Genomic DNA, 18,377 nt, shown 5'->3' with positions numbered 1-18,377 from the left:
AGCGTTTAACTTGTCTCTTTTTTACTGATTGATCTTTTATGATCCATTGGTAAATACTGTTTTTTTTTCTTTTGCAACACTTTAATAGCATCACCATCCGGTTAGCTTTTAAACAGTTGAGCTGGATTTCCCCTACTGCTTCAGCATTATTATTATTATTATTATTAGCAATGCTTTATAGAACCCATTTATCTTTGTTTCTGAGGTGTCTGACATGAGCTCAAGGATTGTACTATCATATGGATCAATGACTCTGATCTTGTGTGTGCAGCTTATCTGCCACAATTGCTTTAGATCTGATTTCATTAGGGTAGTAACCTTAGCCATCTTTATCCTGATTGTGTTTATATTCAGTGTCCCCATGACTCCTCCCTGTCTTACCAGCTGTTTTGACATTGACATTTTCTTTTTTATTTATTTTTGCAGGGAAAGGAAAGTCTCCCTTTTTATGGGTTACTTACATTTTCTTACATTAAGGATCTTTAACAATGTATTTTTTCTACCAGCTCTTGCAGTGATTTGCTTTGCTTATCAAAGGTCAGTAGATGGTCAAATTCAAGTGGCCATCTATAGCAGTAGACAATCCACAACTGCTGCCAACACTGCTGCTACCCAGAGTACCCTTGCCAATATTTTTAATATCAAATAGGCTTTAAAATCTGTATCCTTTCTCTTCCAGCTTCTGCCATAATCATTTGATTGTTGTGGTACCTTAAGCTTAGCAGTTAGGAAAGTGATACCTCTCCCATCAGATATTTGTTTAATGTATACATCCATTTATTGTGCTGTGTAATATGTTGGCATTTTTAAAATACATACAGTATTTTTATTATTATTATTATTAATAATAATAATCATCATCATCATCATCATTTCCAGCAGTTATAAAGATAGGAAAGAGTTTGTCTAGTTAGAACACTGTGATGGGGCCAGGGAAATAACCAAGTCCACATTTATTGCCACAGTTGAAAAATAGTGCCTGCTAGGCTATAATCATCAGTTTTTGAACAATGAATTTCTTAAACATGGGCATACCAGAGATTTTCTCAATACGAAGAAAAGGCCTTAGGGCTTCTTCGGCTTATGGGCCTTGATATCAAATTCTCTTGCGGGCCCTTGGTGTCCTAGTCTGAGACTGCACTACATTATCATCATTTATTTATTTGTAGGGGACTGGTAAATTAGTTCCCCAGTATTATTTAGCAGGCAGACCCCTAGTGTTATAGACACCCAACTGGGTCCTAAAATACAGTTAGGAGGGGGAACTGTTTCCTATTCCTGCTGTAAGCAATGCCCCTTGGTATTCACCATAGTGACCAGTATATGGCACTGTGGCAAAGTATAAAACCCTTTGAAGCCATGCTTTCAGGATCCATCTTGTGCTGGCTCTAGCCTGAGCAGGCAGGCAGGCAGAGCTCGAGTGGAACCTAGACAGCAAGGATAGGCTACTCACCTTTATGGGTCACTCTAGGAGTGACGGATAGACAGAATATTTAGCTGAGCATCTTGAGGCTCCTCCGAGGATTGTGAGTGGGATTAAGATCCTGGGTACTACTTGCCCAGAGTAGGGACTAAGCGTACAGACCTAGAAACGATAGTTTCTCCTCAGCTTCCACTTAGGGGAAAGGCTGAAAGCTGGGTGTACCTCCTCAAGGCTGCATACATTGTCCTCATTCACGAGGGAACTTATATTGACCAAAGGTTCTGTGAGTATTGCCTATCCAATGTTGATGTATGATCCTGCTTGCTCTTCTTTATGTACACTCCACTGAGGATTGTATTTGTTCAATAAATCTGTTCAATGGTTAAGTTATAAGAACCACTGGCGCCCAATCATTTCTACCCTGAATACAGTTGCAGTTGCACTACACCCTGCCTCCACTCCGCTGTGAGGGCTTACTCCCTAAGATTTTAAGGTCTCATCCGGAGCACATTTATTGGGAGTGGAGCTTATAGTAAAGTAAGGTGCACTAAATTTACTATAGCGCTACATATGTATATAGCGCCAGTAAGTTATATAACACTTTACGTTACTTTATTGCAAACAGGGGTCTTAAAACAGTTTACCAAACAGTTATAGAATAAAAATGGGACCTAGCTTTAATTTGCCCTTTATGATATACCTAATAATGCCCATAAAAATAAGGGATCCTAAATGTATGCTCTGAAACTGGATTTTAATGATGATGATGATGATGTGAACAGCAATTTTGTCAATGTGGCCCTTTTAGGAAAAGCTGCAGTAATCAAAATATATACATGCCAGGCAGCAGCTACTAGCCATTTATTATTTATGGAGCCTGTGACACACTTCAGCAGTGTCTGTTGCGTATGGAAAGAGTACAGTGTATCCAACAACAAGGAGTAGATTGCTCAACTTATACCAATCTCCCTGTGAAGCCTTGGGTGCAAGCTGCAAACCCCACTGTCATGGGACATTGTATACATCAAAGAAAATAGTGAAGATATTGTGGCTTTATTTGTACCAAAGATTAGGCAAAGTTCCGGGCACATACATATACTTGTGTACTACGCCTCCTTATTGTCATTGATTTTAGAGTGTGTGCCCAAGTACTGCATGTAGGCTTGAATAAGGGCAGGTGCCTGAAACATTGCCTACACTTTGGCACAAATAAATACACAATTTCTGCAGCAAAATGTTCTTTGTTGGATATAGAAAGTGACTTCTGGGTGTTTCGGTTGCTGTGGTTCTTCCGGGGAACAGAGATGATTTAAGCTCTTTTTTGCTACTTACAAAAGAATTAGATGGGCAAATATACCAGAACTTACAATAAAGTAGTTGCTTTCAATTGTTCATAAAAAAAAATATGTTTCTAGGAGCAATAATTGTTGCTGTTCCAATACTATGTGCAGCAAGATGACAACACAAGGTAGAGCTGTAGGATTTATTAGCCTAATATTAATTTCCAATTAAGACCACATTTTATCTAAGCACATTCCTTAGAGGTGATCCCGTGTGTTTCTATATATAAAATGTAATGTGTTGGGAGCAATAGTAGCCACTGAATAAACAGTGAAATTGTTCTAAAATTATCCAATATACCCTTGTGAAGGTTGCATAAGCTTACTTTATGTGAAACCTTTTTAGTTCATGTCTCAGAGCTATAAATCACACACATGCATAAAAATGTTTTAAAGAAAGTAAGGGATTGAAAACAAGTATTATACTGTTTGCCACTGGAAAGAACGCTGAAAACAAATGGTGGAAAGTATTACAAAGTACCATCCAACTCCTTATTTACAGTCAGTACATCATTAAGAGGTCTCTCTGGATTCCAGCAGACTAAACAAAGATGTCAGTGTTAAACTGCCCCTGTATTTAGATTAAGAATGGGAAGACTGCACAAAAACAATTCAGTGATGCAAGAACCAACAGAATCATGCTGCTATCAGCTTGACAGCTTCATTTGTAAGATAAATGGCATCAACACTGTTCCCTTGTTGCTATGCAATAAATACTGCTCATAGTTTCAGAAACATGTATTTTTTTTAAAGACAGAATATGTGTGTCTGTGCTTGCCTAGCTTGGACTCGGCTTCCCTCTTAGTTGTGGATTTATGCAAGAGGAGGCACCTGGAAATGTAGGAGAACTAGGGTACCATCTCAATAAATGAAAGCTGTCTCATAGGTCACCTGCTTTTGTTCAACTACAGTTTGTAGCAGCCCCTGCCAAAATGCAAGCTTCAAATATATCTGTTACACAATATCATAATATGAACTTTGTGCTTTTAGCAAAGGCATTTTCTGACCTGCCTTAAACTTAATCTTTCACTTTATGTGCAGACATATCCTTTACAGGTACTTTTTAAATTCCTAAGGTGACCTGCAATATATTTGCTTTACTTATATATATATAGTGTAGGCTTTCTGCCTTCCGCTGCACACCTTCACCTGATGATCACCTGCTGGACAGTTCTGGGGTCTCTTCAGTGTGTTTGGGGTGTGGCCGAGGACCTGATTAGTTTATAAGGTGAAAGCAATATTTATTTTAAACTCACTGCATAACCACACCACTTTTTGGGGCCACAGTACAGTACCTCAAAGGATTCAGTAAGTAACAGTGATATCCTCTAATTGCTCCCCATCCCACTCCACCAAATTAGCTTATCCATAACAAAATCATAATATTGTTTACAGCTGCATAATAAAGCTGTGGCACAAGTCTGTAAATGTTGTTAAGCAATTTCCCTCATACCTAATTGCAGTAATAACATTATTCTAAGTACAAAACATTATTTGGCCCTCTGTTATGCTGACAGTCTTTGGTAATTCCACCACTGCAGTAGCACCTCTGCAGCATGTAATATAATAAAATATTCATGGACCATTTGTTAGGGGTACTGTCATTATTGTTTCAGGTTATGATAAAAAATATATATGATGGAGAAATTCTTAATTATTGTTGTGATTATTGGTGTGATATTATACCTATTTTATCTCTATATAATGTGCATCTGATATGTAATTCCCCATTCTTATTTTTATTTCACAGTGTTATGACTACACAGATGGAGCTGTTGCGGGGAACCTTTGCGAAGACATTTGTGTAACCCGCAAACTGGTGTATAAGCATTGCCTTTATTACCATAAAGGAAAGAAGGTCATGCAAGCTGAATGGCAAGGCAGCTCGATAATCCTAAAATCAAAAAATTACGCCCTATCAAAATCAGAAAGTCATGCCTTTCTGGATGAATCAGAAATTCAGACACTCTCTGATACAGAACTTCTTGTTATGGTGGCTGTGGAAGTTAAAAATGTCCTGGGTTTGGATTTACCAAATAATACCATGATGCCAGTCTGGAATGAAAAGAGAAAAAGCCTCCACTGGAAAGCTGAGCTGACCAGCATGTGGTCCTTGTTTGAGCAAGAAGAATATCTACTGTTCAACTTGCTACAAGACTTTAGCAAACACGTCTTGCAGGTCATTGGCACCTGCGGCCAATTCTACGCTGTGGAATTTCTTACTGCTGGACATTCGTGGAAGCAAAACCTGTTTTCTTTAGAGGAAGTTGTTGGTCAGTGTAACAGCGGGCAAAAACGAATGAGGGCACTCCTAGAAATTGCAGTCAGTTTCCTAGATATGGTCCATCAATTTGAAAATGAATTCTCTCACCGGCTGCACCTCTGTGATATCAAACCGGAAAACTTTGCAATCAGAAGTGATCTAACTGTAAGTTACCAAATTTTTATCATATGAATTATTTCAGTCAAAATTGGTATTCATCTAATTGAGCCAGAAGCTCATGTTTGATTCTTTGTTTAAATGACAATGCAAGAGCTACAGCATGTGAAAAGTGAACAGTAAAGTATAAGCCACCATAATTTAAAGATAAACTTTCCACTGTGAAATTGCAGTAGGTGCTAAATCAGACTGCCCAATGGTATTCAAGCAAACGATTACTGTAATGCAGTCTAAAAAAGCACAGGACTGCAGCATTATGGTTTGGTTGCTTTAGCACTGCAGTTCTTGCAGATTGACCTGTAGATTTGGTCAGCATTTTATTCTCTGGACACAGGTTCTTTCAACACATATAGGGGCAAATTCACTAAGATTTGTAGTTGCGCCAGCTTCACCGCACTTCGCCAAGCATATTTTCGCCATCGCTACGCAAATTCACTAAAATCCGAAGTTGCTCTCAGGGGAATCGTAATGCTGCGAAGTTGCGATATCATTAATTCGCCAAGCAAAGCGAAGTTACGCTAGCGATGTTTAATTTGCATACGGCGCCAAATTGAAGTTACAATGGAGGTATATGTAGCAGCACTACACAAGCCTGGGAAACCTTCAAAACAGCAAATAACATTTTTATTTTGCCCTACACATGTGCCCACTGTATAGTTAAGGTACCACGAGTTAGAAAATGTAGGGGGGAAGGAGGGTAGCCCCAAAAAAAAATTTCGATCTTTTTCAGCCTATCACCCATAAAAAAAAAAACGCCAGCGTTTTTTGGGACTTAGAAAGATTTTTAACTTTTTTTGAAGCAATCCCTATCTACTCTATTGCACTTCGCCTGGTCTGAGGTGGCGAAGGAAGTCTGGCGTAAAAGGTAGCGTTCAGAAAAATTTGCGCGTCAGTGAATTTGCGTAGTTACGTCCGTCGCGCAAATTCACCAGGCGTAACGGTGCAAAGTAACACTAGCGAAGTTACGCCAGCGTCCCTAGTGAATCTGCAAATTAACGAAAATGCGCTATGCTAGAGAATTAACGCTAGCGTTAGGTGATTCGTCCTTTAGTGAATTTGCCCCATAGTGATGAGCGAATCTATCCCATTTTGTCGCAACATTAGCTTTGCTGAAAAATTTGCGAAACTGCTAAAAATTCAGGAAACATTTAAGAGATTTGCGAACTGCATCGAAGTCAATAGACGACAACATTTTTTTTACGAGTGACAATTTTTTTTTTACATACATGACTTTTTTTTCTCACTCCAAATGCATTAAAGCCAATGGGCATTTTTTCCTTGTGGCGACTTTTTTTGTCTCAGCAACTTTTTTGTCTCTTTTTATCTAAATGCATTAAACTCAATTGGCGTTTTTTTCTTATGGTGAACCTGTGCCTGCCAAAAAAATTCACTCATCACGTGGGCTGAAAATATTTCAACATAAAAAAAAACGTAATATGCTTAGTACCTTGTAGAAGAGTCCATTTATACTCGACACCTACACTATAGTTCATATATCATTTAAGTATTATTTCTGTGAATATTGTTACTGGCTACTTTAAGGCTTCAGTGTTTAGAAAGAGCCATATCTGGAGCAATCTTTATTGGTGTGATCTTATTTCTGTGCCGTTTAACAGTGGAGTGTCACCCCACAGATTTCCTTTAAGCCGTTCTCATTAACCTAGCCACTTTGCTTGACTTCAAACCTAGCTGCATCTGAAAAAAAGTCCGATTTCAGAATTACATTTAAAAAAATCTTCTTACTCTTTTGAAAAATGGATTTCAATGCAGGATTCTGCTGGAGCAGCACTATTAACTGATACATTTTATAAAACATGTTTCTCGTGACAAAAACCCTTTAAAGACGAGCTTAGTTAGCAAAAATATATGTCACTAAAGAGTAAGAGAACCAATGTTAAATAATTCCAAAAACTTTTAAAAAAACCTTCCAGATTTGAAAAGCATGAATAGATTTCAACGGGAAAGTTCTTTTTGGGAGTATTTTGAGCTACACTTTATTATGTTTAGGCCAATGTATGACTGTAATCCTCTTCCAGTACAGGCAGCTGTGAAGATCTAGGCTAAAGATTTCAGGCTAAATTTCTGGCATGTGCACAATGTAGTCAATGGTATTAAGTGCCAGCAGCCACTTGTGTTTTCTCTTTTTCTGCTGAAAGAGAAACACACGTGACATTCGCCTTGGGCCTATGAAACATATTGTGTTTTCACTGTGCCTTGCCTAAATTTGTCCAGCCTGCACAACAGGCAGACGTCATTCATTCCTTTCACTACACACACAGGTTGGGCGCAGCCTTTCCTACAGCTAGTTTGCCCTTAGTTTGCACAAATGGCAGTAAAACAAAGGATTGCAGATTCCTACCATTCCTATTATTCCATTATTGGACAGCTCTGCGGATTACATCCAGCCCAATGTAGATACTCAGGTTTACATGTTTGGATCCAAGTACATTATCAATAAATGTATTTATCTAGTGCTTTTTCTTTTGCTGTTACTATTGACTTTTAAGGAACATGTCACTGGACCAGATTTTCTCCTACTAGGTCTAAACCTCTATAAAATGGTATATCATCCATCTGTCTTGTTAAAGCAAATCAAATCCAGACATTTTGTTTGCAGGGACAGATGCACACTATCCTGTCAAGTAGCATTCTACTTTAGTTCTAAAGTACATTCCATTTTCCATTTTAAAGACAAGTGCTTAATTCAATAGCAAATCTGCAACTTGTTTACCCGCAGTCCCCATCCAACCCTGCAAAGCTTGAATAATTTTGCTATGAAGAATAGCCAAAAACTGCAGGACCCAGATGTGCAAAGCTGGCAAAGACTTACCCCAAAAGACTAACAACTATAATCATTGCCAAAACTAACTAACGGGTTGTAACACAACCAAGGGTTGTAAAAACCATTAAGTGTGGAAAATCCAGGGATGTGAATACATAGGAAGGCACTCTACCAAGGAATTCTCTACATTACTTAGAATGATCAACACACTGCGGCCATGAGCTACTTTTAAAACAGTCAACTAATGTTTTCTATTTAGAACAGAGCTCCAGGACTGCAAATGGTCCAAAAGGTGCAACATAATCAAACCCAAATGTCTGCATTTGCTTATTAGCAACGTTCACAGGTGCGGGACAACTTCTGAAAAAACAAAGTAACATACAAAAACCAAATGTATACATATAAATGACAAAGCATAGGCACTGGGCTTGTAGCACAAATCTCATTCTAAAGCCTGCCCTCGGTATGGCTTTTCTTTGAAAGAAAAATCAGACTACATCTGTTTCTTATAAAACTGTTGAGTAGTTGGTGAAGGTTTGTGGTCAGCATAGAGTCCATGAAATTCACAGGGGCCTGAAAAAAGTAACATTATTGGGTTGAGTGCAAGACATGGTAAATATTTGAAGCCTAATAATACAAGAAACCAGACATGTAACTTTGCCTCTTATATTTTTGTATAATTTTTTTCATATTCCTATATGAATATATTTACTTATACTAAAGGGTAGTGATGTACAGGTTACAAAAATAAGTGACCCGCACCCGATATTAACCTGAACCCTCCCAACCCAAACCCAATCCAAATTGGCCTGGCCCACCCATCTGTGATGTCACAAAAGGGGGCAGGGCAGGTGCACGCCTATAAATAGAGGCTGTCAGAAGCATGAGACTGCAGGGTCACAGGCAGGTTCAGGTTGAGCTCCTTCTTCCGCTCTCCTGTGATCCGGAAATCTTGTGCTGAAGTTGGCAGCCCACATATCACTTCTAGAGGGGGTCCTAAATTACGTGCAAGGCAGGGTGCAATCCATCATGTTATATCTAAAAGTATATCTGCTTAAATAATATATCCTGGGATGTATAGATCATCTAAATGTCTAATGTGATATTCACAAATGATTCAGCCATCACCTATTTCTCTTTCTCTCAAGGATGTTTGCTTTCATGGAATATATCCATTTATAAGGCAATATTTCTGTTGTAAAGCAATTGTCCTGATCTGTAGGGATGTAGCGAACGTCGGAAAAAAAGTTCGCGAACATATTCGCGAACTTGCGCAAAAATGCGAGCGGTTCGCGAACGGTTCGCGAACCCCATAGACTTCAATGGGAAGGCGAACTTTAACATCTAGAAAAGACATTTCTGGCCAGAAAAATGATTTTAAAGTTGTTTAAAGGGTGCAACGACCTGGACAGTGGCATGCCAGAGGGGGATCAAGGGCAAAAATGTATCTGAAAAATCTGCCTGTGTGTGCTTGGAAGAGATAGTGTAGGGGGAGAGCTGTTAGTGATTTCAGGGACAGATGATAGTAAGCTTGCTGGCTAGTAATCTGCTTGATACTGCTCTGTATTGGAGGGACAGAAGTCTGCAGGGATTTGAGGGACATTTTAGCTTAGGTAGCTTTGCTGGCTAGTAATCTACTGTTCTCTTTAAACAACTGCCATACGTTGACCTTGTAGGCATTGTTTGCCCAGTTTTTTTGGACGCAGCCACTGAAGCACAGTTGCCAGAAAAAATATGCCATATAAATGCTGAAAATAGTAATTTTTCGCCATACGTTGACCTTGTAGACATTGTTTGCCCAGTTTTTTTGGACGCAGCCACTGAAGCACAGTTGCCAGAAAAATTATGCCATATAAATGCTGAAAATATAAATTTTTTTGGTTGCAGCCACTGAAGCACAGAGGCCAGAAAAATTATGCCATATAAATGCAGAAAATATGCATTTTTTTGGTCGCAGCCACTGAAGCACAGTTGCCAGAATAATTATGCCATATAAATGCTGAAAATATAAATTTTTTTGGTTGCAGCCACTGAAGCACAGAGGCCAGAAAAATTATGCCATATAAATGCAGAAAATATGCATTTTTTTGGTCGCAGCCACTGAAGCACAGTTGCCAGAAAAAATATGCCATATAAATGCTGAAAATAGTCATTTTTTGCCATATATGTTGAGTCAACGTATGGCAAAAAATTACTATTTTCAGCATTTATATGGCATATTTTTTCTGGCCTCTGTGCTTCAGTGGCTGCGGCCAAAAAAACTGGGCAAACAATGCCTACAAGGTCAACGTCGTTGACCTTGTAGGCATTGTTTGCCCAGTTTTTTTGGCCGCAGCCACTGAAGCACAGAGGCCAGAAAAAATATGCCATATAAATGCTGAAAATAGTAATTTTTTTGGTCGCAGCCACTGAAGCACAGTTGCCAGAAAAATTATGCCATATAAATGCTGAAAATATAAATTTTTTTGGTTGCAGCCACTGAAGCACAGAGGCCAGAAAAATTATGCCATATAAATGCTGAAAATATAAATTTTTTTGGTTGCAGCCACTGAAGCACAGAGGCCAGAAAAATTATGCCATATAAATGCAGAAAATATGCATTTTTTTGGTCGCAGCCACTGAAGCACAGTTGCCAGAAAAATTATGCCATATAAATGCAGAAAATATGCATTTTTTTGGACGCAGCCACTGAAGCACAGTTGCCAGAAAAAATATGCCATATAAATGCTGAAAATAGTCATTTTTGCCATACGTTGACCTTGTAGACATTGTTTGCCCAGTTTTTTTGGTTGCAGCCACTGAAGCACAGAGGCCAGAAAAAATTAAACCAGTAGGGTTTGCACCCTAGTTTGTAACGGTGGCGGAGGGAGGAGGAGGACGCTAAAGGACAGCTGTGTGTGGAGTCATGAGGCTTGAAGAGAAGGACAGCTGCATAGAAGTCAGAACAAGTCTTCCGGCGTGCAGTAACCCTCCGAGATCCACCCCTCATTCATTTTAATAAAGGTCAGGTAATCGACACTTTTGTGACCTAGGCGAGTTCTCTTCTCAGTTACAATCCCTCCTGCTGCACTGAAGGTCCTTTCTGAGAGCACACTTGAGGCTGGGCAAGACAAGAGGTTCATGGCAAATTGTGACAGCTCTGGCCACAGATCAAGCCTGCGCACCCAGTAGTCCAGGGGTTCATCGCTCCTCAGAGTGTCGATATCTGCAGTTAATGCCAGGTAGTCCGCTACCTGCCGGTCGAGGCGTTCTTTGAGGGTGGATCCAGAAGGGTTGTGGCGCTGCCTTGGACAGAAAAACATTTGCATGTCTGACGTTACAGACTGGCCAAAGGGCTTTGTCCTTGCAGGTGTGCTCGTGGCAGGATTACTGGCACCTCTGCCCCTGGAATGTTGATGAGTTCCTGAAGTGACATCACCCTTAAAAGCATTGTACAACATGTTTTGCAGGCTGGTTTGTAAATGCCGCATCTTTTCGGACTTGTGGTATGTTGGTAACATTTCTGACACTTTATGCTTGTACCGAGGGTCTAGTAGCGTTGCGACCCAGTACAGGTCCTTCTCCTTAAGCCTCTTGATACGGGGGTCCTTCAACAGGCATGACAGCATGAAAGACCCCATTCTCACAAGGTTGGATGCAGAGCTATCCATCTCCGCTTCCTCATTATCAAGGACTGCATCATCCACGGTCTCCTCCCCCCAGCCACGTACAAGACCAGGGGTCCCCAAAAGGTCACCACTAGCCCCCTGGGAAGCCTGCTCCTGTTGGTCCTCCTCCTCCTCCTCCACAAAGCCACCTTCCTCCTCTGACTCCACTTCTGGCACCTCTCCCTGCGTTGCAGCAGGTGCCTGGGTTCGTTCTGGTGATTCCGACCAGAAATCGTGCGCTTCCAGCTCCTCGTCACGCTGGTCTACAGCCTCATCTGTCACTCGTCGCACGGCACGCTCCAGGAAGAAAGCGAAGGGTATTAGGTCGCTGATGGTGCCTTCGGTGCGACTGACCATATTTGTCACCTCTTCAAAAGGTCGCATGAGCCTGCAGGCATCGCGCATAAGCACCCAGTAACGGGGGAAAAAATCCCCAGCTGTGCAGATCCAGTCCTACCACCCAGTTCAAAAAGGTACTCGTTGACGGCCCTTTGTTGTTGCAGCAGACGTTCCAACATAAGGAGCGTTGAATTCCAGCGAGTCTGGCTGTCAGAAATCAAACGCCTGACTGGCATGTTGTAGCGCTGCTGAATGTCAGCAAGGCGTGCCATGGCTGTGTAGGAACGTCTGAAATGGGCCGACACCTTTCTGGACTGGGTGAGAACGTCCTGGAATCCTGGGTACTTGGAGACAAAACGTTGGACTATTAAATTTAACACATGTGCCATGCAGGGCACATGTGTTAAATTGCCTAGTCTCAACGCTGCCAACAGATTGCTTCCATTGTCACACACCACTTTTCCGATCTGCAGTTGGTGTGGGGTCAGCCACCGATCGGCCTGTGACTGCAGAGATGACAGGAGTACAGATCCGGTATGGTTTTTGCTTTCCAGGCACGTCATCCCCAAGACAGCGTGACAACGGCGTACCTGGCACGTCGAATAGCCTAGGGGGAGCTGGGGGTGCACAGGTGTGGAGGAGGAGAAGGAGGACCCAGCAGCAGAGTAAGAAGAAGAAGAAGACGAGGTAGAGAGCGATGGAGGAGTAGAGGTGGTGGCAGAACCGCGTGCAATCCGTGGCGGTGACACCAACTCCACTGTTGTTGTTGAGCTACCCATTCCCTGCTTCCCAGCCATTACCAAGTTCACCCAGTGGGCAGTGTAGGTGACATACCTGCCCTGACCATGCTTGGAGGACCATGCGTCAGTAGTCATATGGACCTTTGGCCCAACACTAAGTGACAGAGATGCGGTAACTTGGCTCTGCACATGTTGGTACAGGTGTGGTATTCCCTTTTTAGAAAAAAAATTGCGGCTGGGTACCTTCCACTGCGGTGTCCCAATTGCTACAAATTTGCGGAAGGCCTCAGAGTCCACCAGCTGGTATGGTAAAAGCTGGCGGGCTAAGAGTGCAGACAAGCCAGCTGTCAGACGCCGGGCAAGGGGGTGACAGTCAGACATTGGCTTCTTACGCTCAAACATGGCCTTCACAGAAACTTGGCTGGTGGCAGATGACTGGGAATGGGAACAGGTGGTCAAGGTGGAAGGCGGAGTGGAGGGTGGTTCAGACGGGTCAAGGAGAGCAGAGGTAGAGCAGTAAGATGCTGGACCAGAAGGAGTGTGGCTTTTAGTTTGCCTGTTGCCTTTGAGGTGTTGCTCCCAAAGTGCTTTGTGCTTGCCGCTCATGTGCCTTCGCATAGAAGTTGTACCTATGTGGCTGTTGGGCTTACCAAGGCTCAGTTTCTGACTGCACTCATTGCAAATTACAATGCTTTTGTCAGAGGCACACACATTAAAAAATCCCACACTGCTGACTTTTTGGAAGTGTGCGATCTGGCGGTAACAGTAGAAGTTGGCGGAGTTGGCGGTATTGGCGGCAATGGCGGGTGCGTTGGCCGGCTGAACACAGGTGCCGATACATGTTGTTGCCCTGCTGATCCCTGCGGGCTGTCCTCCCTGCTTCTTCTAAGTCTTATTCTCCTACTGCCTCTCTGACTCTCCGTCTCTCCATCTGAACTACCCTCCTCTTGCTCTCTTCTACTAGGCACCCACAAAACATCAATCTCCTCATCATCATTCTCCTCAGATGCATCAATTTCTTCTGACACATCACAGAAGGAAGCAGCAGCGGGGACCTCCTCCTCATCACTCATTATGTCCATCTCTATCGTGTTCTCTGCCAGAATTAAATCTGGTGTAAGGTCCTCATCTCCTTCATCTTCTTCTGGCAATAATGGTTGCGCATTACTCAGTTCAAGAAACTCATTGGAAAATAACTCCTCTGACCCCAGTGAAGAAGGGGCACCGGTGGTGGAGGAAGTGTTACGTGGGGTGGCCATAGCAGTGGAGGATGAGGAGGATGTTGTGGTAAAGTTAGAAACGGTAGAGGATGGGGTGTGCTGTGTAAGCCAGTCAACTACCTCTTCAGCATTTTGGGAGTTCAGGGTCATTGGCTTTTTAAAACTGGGAAATTTGCTAGGGCCACAGGATTGCATAGCAGCACGGCCCCTAGCACGGCCTCTGCGTGGCGGCCTGCCTTTGCCTGGCATTATTTTTAAAAAAACAACAACAACAACAAAAACTCAGTTGGTTTTTCTGGAAACGATAATACACACAGCTAGATGGCGGGTTGAAGAAAACACTGTGCAAATAATGCCTACAAAGTCAACGTATACACTACTACAGCGGTGGATACGGATTACGTAAAATATATGAATGCTGCTTGAAAAAAAGTAACTCAAGTGGTTTTTCTAGAGACGATAATATTATCAATATTTAGACAAAATGTGAACAAGGTCACACAGCTCGATGGCGGGTTGAAGAAAACAGTGTGCAAATAATGCCTACAAGGTCAACGTATACACTACTACAGCGGTGGATACGGATTACGTAAAATATATGAATGCTGCTTGAAAAAAAGTAACTCAAGTGGTTTTTCTAGAGACGATAATATTATCAATATTTAGACAAAATGTGAACAAGCTCACACAGCTCGATGGCGGGTTGAAGAAAACAGTGTGCAAATAATGCCTACAAGGTCAACGTATACACTACTACAGCGGTGGATACGGATTACGTAAAATATATGAATGCTGCTTGAAAAAAAGTAACTCAAGTGGTTTTTCTAGAGACGATAATATTATCAATATTTAGACAAAATGTGAACAAGCTCACACAGCTCGATGGCGGGTTGAAGAAAACACTGTGCAAATAATGCCTACAAGGCCAACGTATACACTACTACAGCGGTGGATACGGATTACGTAAAATATATGAATGCTGCTTGAAAAAAAGTGACTCCGGTGTTTTTTCTGGAGACGGTAATATTATGGATATTTAGACAGAATGGGAACAAGGTCACACAGCTCGATGGCGGGTTGAAGAAAACAGTGTGCAAATAATGCCTACAAGGCCAACGTATACACTACTACAGCGGTGGATACGGATTACGTAAAATATATGAATGCTGCTTGAAAAAAGTGACTCCGGTGTTTTTTCTGGAGACGGTAATATTATGGATATTTAGACAGAATGGGAACAAGGTCACACAGCTCGATGGCGGGTTGAAGAAAACAGTGTGCAAATAATGCCTACAAGGCCAACGTATACACTACTACAGCGGTGGATACGGATTACGTAAAATATATGAATGCTGCTTGAAAAAAGTGACTCCGGTGTTTTTTCTGGAGACGGTAATATTATGGATATTTAGACAGAATGGGAACAAGGTCACACAGCTCGATGGCGGGTTGAAGAAAACAGTGTGCAAATAATGCCTACAAGGCCAACGTATACACTACTACAGCGGTGGATACGGATTACGTAAAATATATTATGGCTGCTTGAAAAAAGTGACTCCGGTGTTTTTTCTGGAGACGGTAATATTATGGATATTTAGACAGAATGTGAACAAGGTCACACAGCTCGATGGCGGGTTGAAGAAAACAGTGTGCAAATAATGCCTACAGGGCAAATAATGCCTAAAAGGTCAACTTATACACTACTACAGCGGTAGTAAAATAAAAAAAAGTAAAATAAAAAAAAAATGAATATTAAAAAAAAAAATTAAAGTTGGTGCTGCTGAACTACTAGGAGCAGCAGATTAGCACACCAGTCCCACTCCCCAACACTGCTAGACTAATAGCACTGGGCTCTTATAGTAGTAGTAGTAGTAGTAGTAGTAAAACAACAAAAAAATAAATAAAAGCAGTCCTTACAAGGACTACTGTTATTGCAGCAGTCAGCAGATGAGATCAGAAGCAGGACAGCTGCCCACTGCAGCTACATACAGAGCACTGCAGTAGAAGGTAGATTACTAGCCAGCAAAGCTACCTAAGCTTAAATGTCCCTCAAACCCCTGCAGACTTCTGTCCCTCCAATAACAGAGCAGTATCAAAACGATTACTAGCCAGCAAACTTTCAACTGTCCCTGAAATCACTAACAGGCAGCAGCTCTCTCCCTACACTATCTCTTCAGCACACACAGGCAGAGTGAAAAAACGCTGCAGGGCTTCGGTTTTTATAGGGAAGGGGAGTGGTCCAGGGGAGAGCTTCCTGATTGGCTGCCATGTACCTGCTGGTCTGGGGTGAGAGGGCAAAAAAAGCGCCAACAATGGCGAACCCAAAATGGCGAACGTCGCGCGACGTTCGCGAACTTCCGGCGAGCGCGAACACCCGATGTTCGCGCGAACAAGTTCGCCGGCGAACAGTTCGCGACATCTCTACTGATCTGTAACACATAAATAGATGTGAGGTATTTGTCTAGTGAAAAAAGAACTTGATGCGATGATCAAATTGACATATATTGTAGTTCATTTTTTGGTGACCTGCTGGAACAATGTTGAACTAGAGGAGGTATAGGATCAACTTCAATTAAAAGGCATGTGAAGACAATTTGATACAGGAGTAAATTAATCGAATTCCAGACGCAAGGAGTCACAGTGATGGTTTAAAGTGGTTGTGATATATAGTGAAAATAAACTGTAGAAGAGCTGGGATGTAGATGATTCCTAAATGATGAGAAGCCAAACAAAGTGTTTGAGCTGGTAGATATTTTAGGTTATCCTAGAAGTACACCTGGAAAGAGGGTATGCCAGTTAGAAGTGTGCTATATTAATCCAAGCAGGATAAGGAAAAACATATAGGACAGTAATATTAGGTGCTTAAGGGAGTACGTTTTGGCTGGGTTTCAATGAAAGCACAGAGCTCACGCTCATTGAAAAAAGGGAACAATTTGGCAGTAACCCCTAGGCTATCCACATTCATTTGAAAGTGCAATTTACCATAAATGAGACTATAGTAAGAAAGGAATTAGAGATCAGTGACTTGATTTGTCAAGTTGCATATAATTACAGTATTGTATGGAGGGTGATTGAAGCTAAATGAATTTATGCAGTCTCTTCTGTAATTAGTATAGACGCCTAAGGCACAGATGACAAAAACGTGGGAGTTTGAAGAAAAGAGTCATCTAAAAGAAAAATTATTCAGGCTGAAGAAGATCAGAATCAGCAAACGGACAGGAATGAACAGAATCTGCCTTGCTTAGAGGTAGTAAGCTAACAGATGACAGTACAAATAATGCACCAGATTCACTTTAGAAAGAATAAATTCTCATGATTTATGTTATAAAAACTTTAAGCTACCCTCCCCTTTTCTAAAATGGATGCACCCTAGGCACTTGCCTTTGCTTTCTGCCCCTAGTTCTGATCCTTATCTCGGTTTTATTTAAAGGGGGGAAGGGGGAAAAGGGCTTATGAGTGGGTAAATGAAGAGGATCTCTCTTTGAGTTGGATGAATTATGATACATTTAGGGTGAGCTCAACTTTTATGTTCTGATACTTGTGACACCAATAGTTCACTTAGCAAAGAATAATTAATCATTTTCTAAGTGTTGCCAGGACCATGCTGATCGTAATAGGGTTCCTTTGTATTAATGCTCACACTTGCATGCAGATAGTTAGGGCAGGATCATTGTTTGCTTAATTTAGTGTCCACTTCAGCTGTGTTTGTAAAATTGTAGAATTAAATACTAAACTTCGGTTTCTATCCATTATTGATCTTGGCTAAGGCTAATGGCACACTTGGGGGCAGATTTATCAAGGGTCAAATTTCGAAGTGGAAAATACTTCGAAATTCGACCATCTAATTGAATACTACGATATTTGACCATCGAATTGAATACTACGAAATTCGAAGTCGAATTCGTAGGATTTTTTGCATCTTACGATCGTAGTACGATCGTAGCATGATCGTAGCACGATCGTAGCACGATCGTAGTACGATCGTAGCACGATCGTGCGATTTTCCTTCGAATACAAAAATCTTAGAAATATGCTTTGGAAGGTCCCTATAGGCTAACATAGCACTTCGGCAGGTTTAAGTTGGCGAAGTATTGAAGTCAAAGTTTTTTTAAAGAGACAGTACTTTAATTATGGAATGGTCGAATAGTCAAACGATTTTAATTCGAATCGAAGGTCAAAGTCGTAGTAGCCTATTCAATGGTCGAAGTATCCAAAAATTACTTCAAATTTTTTAACTTCGAAAATTCCCTCGATTTCACTTCGACCCTTGATAAATCTGCCCCTAAGTGTGTTTTGCACTGGTGTTTTTTAACTGGTGGAGAAGTGCCTGAACCTGCCCATGCCTCATTTGACTAAAAGGGAATCTGCCTGACACTGCTGGTACAGACATATTTCCACCAATAACAGGCTGTACAGCCAGATTTATGCAAGGAGTGTCCTGATATA

General features: G+C 41.4%; 1 protein-coding gene across 1 annotated transcript in view; it reads left to right on the top strand.

The window, feature by feature from the left end:
• The window catches only part of dipk1c.S (divergent protein kinase domain 1C S homeolog), a 51,030-nt gene that overhangs the window by 18,111 nt on the left and 14,542 nt on the right, over window positions 1-18,377 (top strand). The window contains exon 2 of the mRNA XM_018223596.2: window positions 4,514-5,191. Within this exon, the coding sequence (XP_018079085.1) occupies window positions 4,514-5,191 (678 nt within the window). The remainder of the gene's footprint in view (window positions 1-4,513; window positions 5,192-18,377) is intronic.

The sequence above is a fragment of the Xenopus laevis genome, chromosome 6S, assembly GCF_017654675.1.
Source record: "Xenopus laevis strain J_2021 chromosome 6S, Xenopus_laevis_v10.1, whole genome shotgun sequence".
NCBI lineage: Eukaryota > Metazoa > Chordata > Amphibia > Anura > Pipidae > Xenopus > Xenopus laevis.
This window is presented reverse-complemented; position numbering and strand designations above follow the sequence as displayed.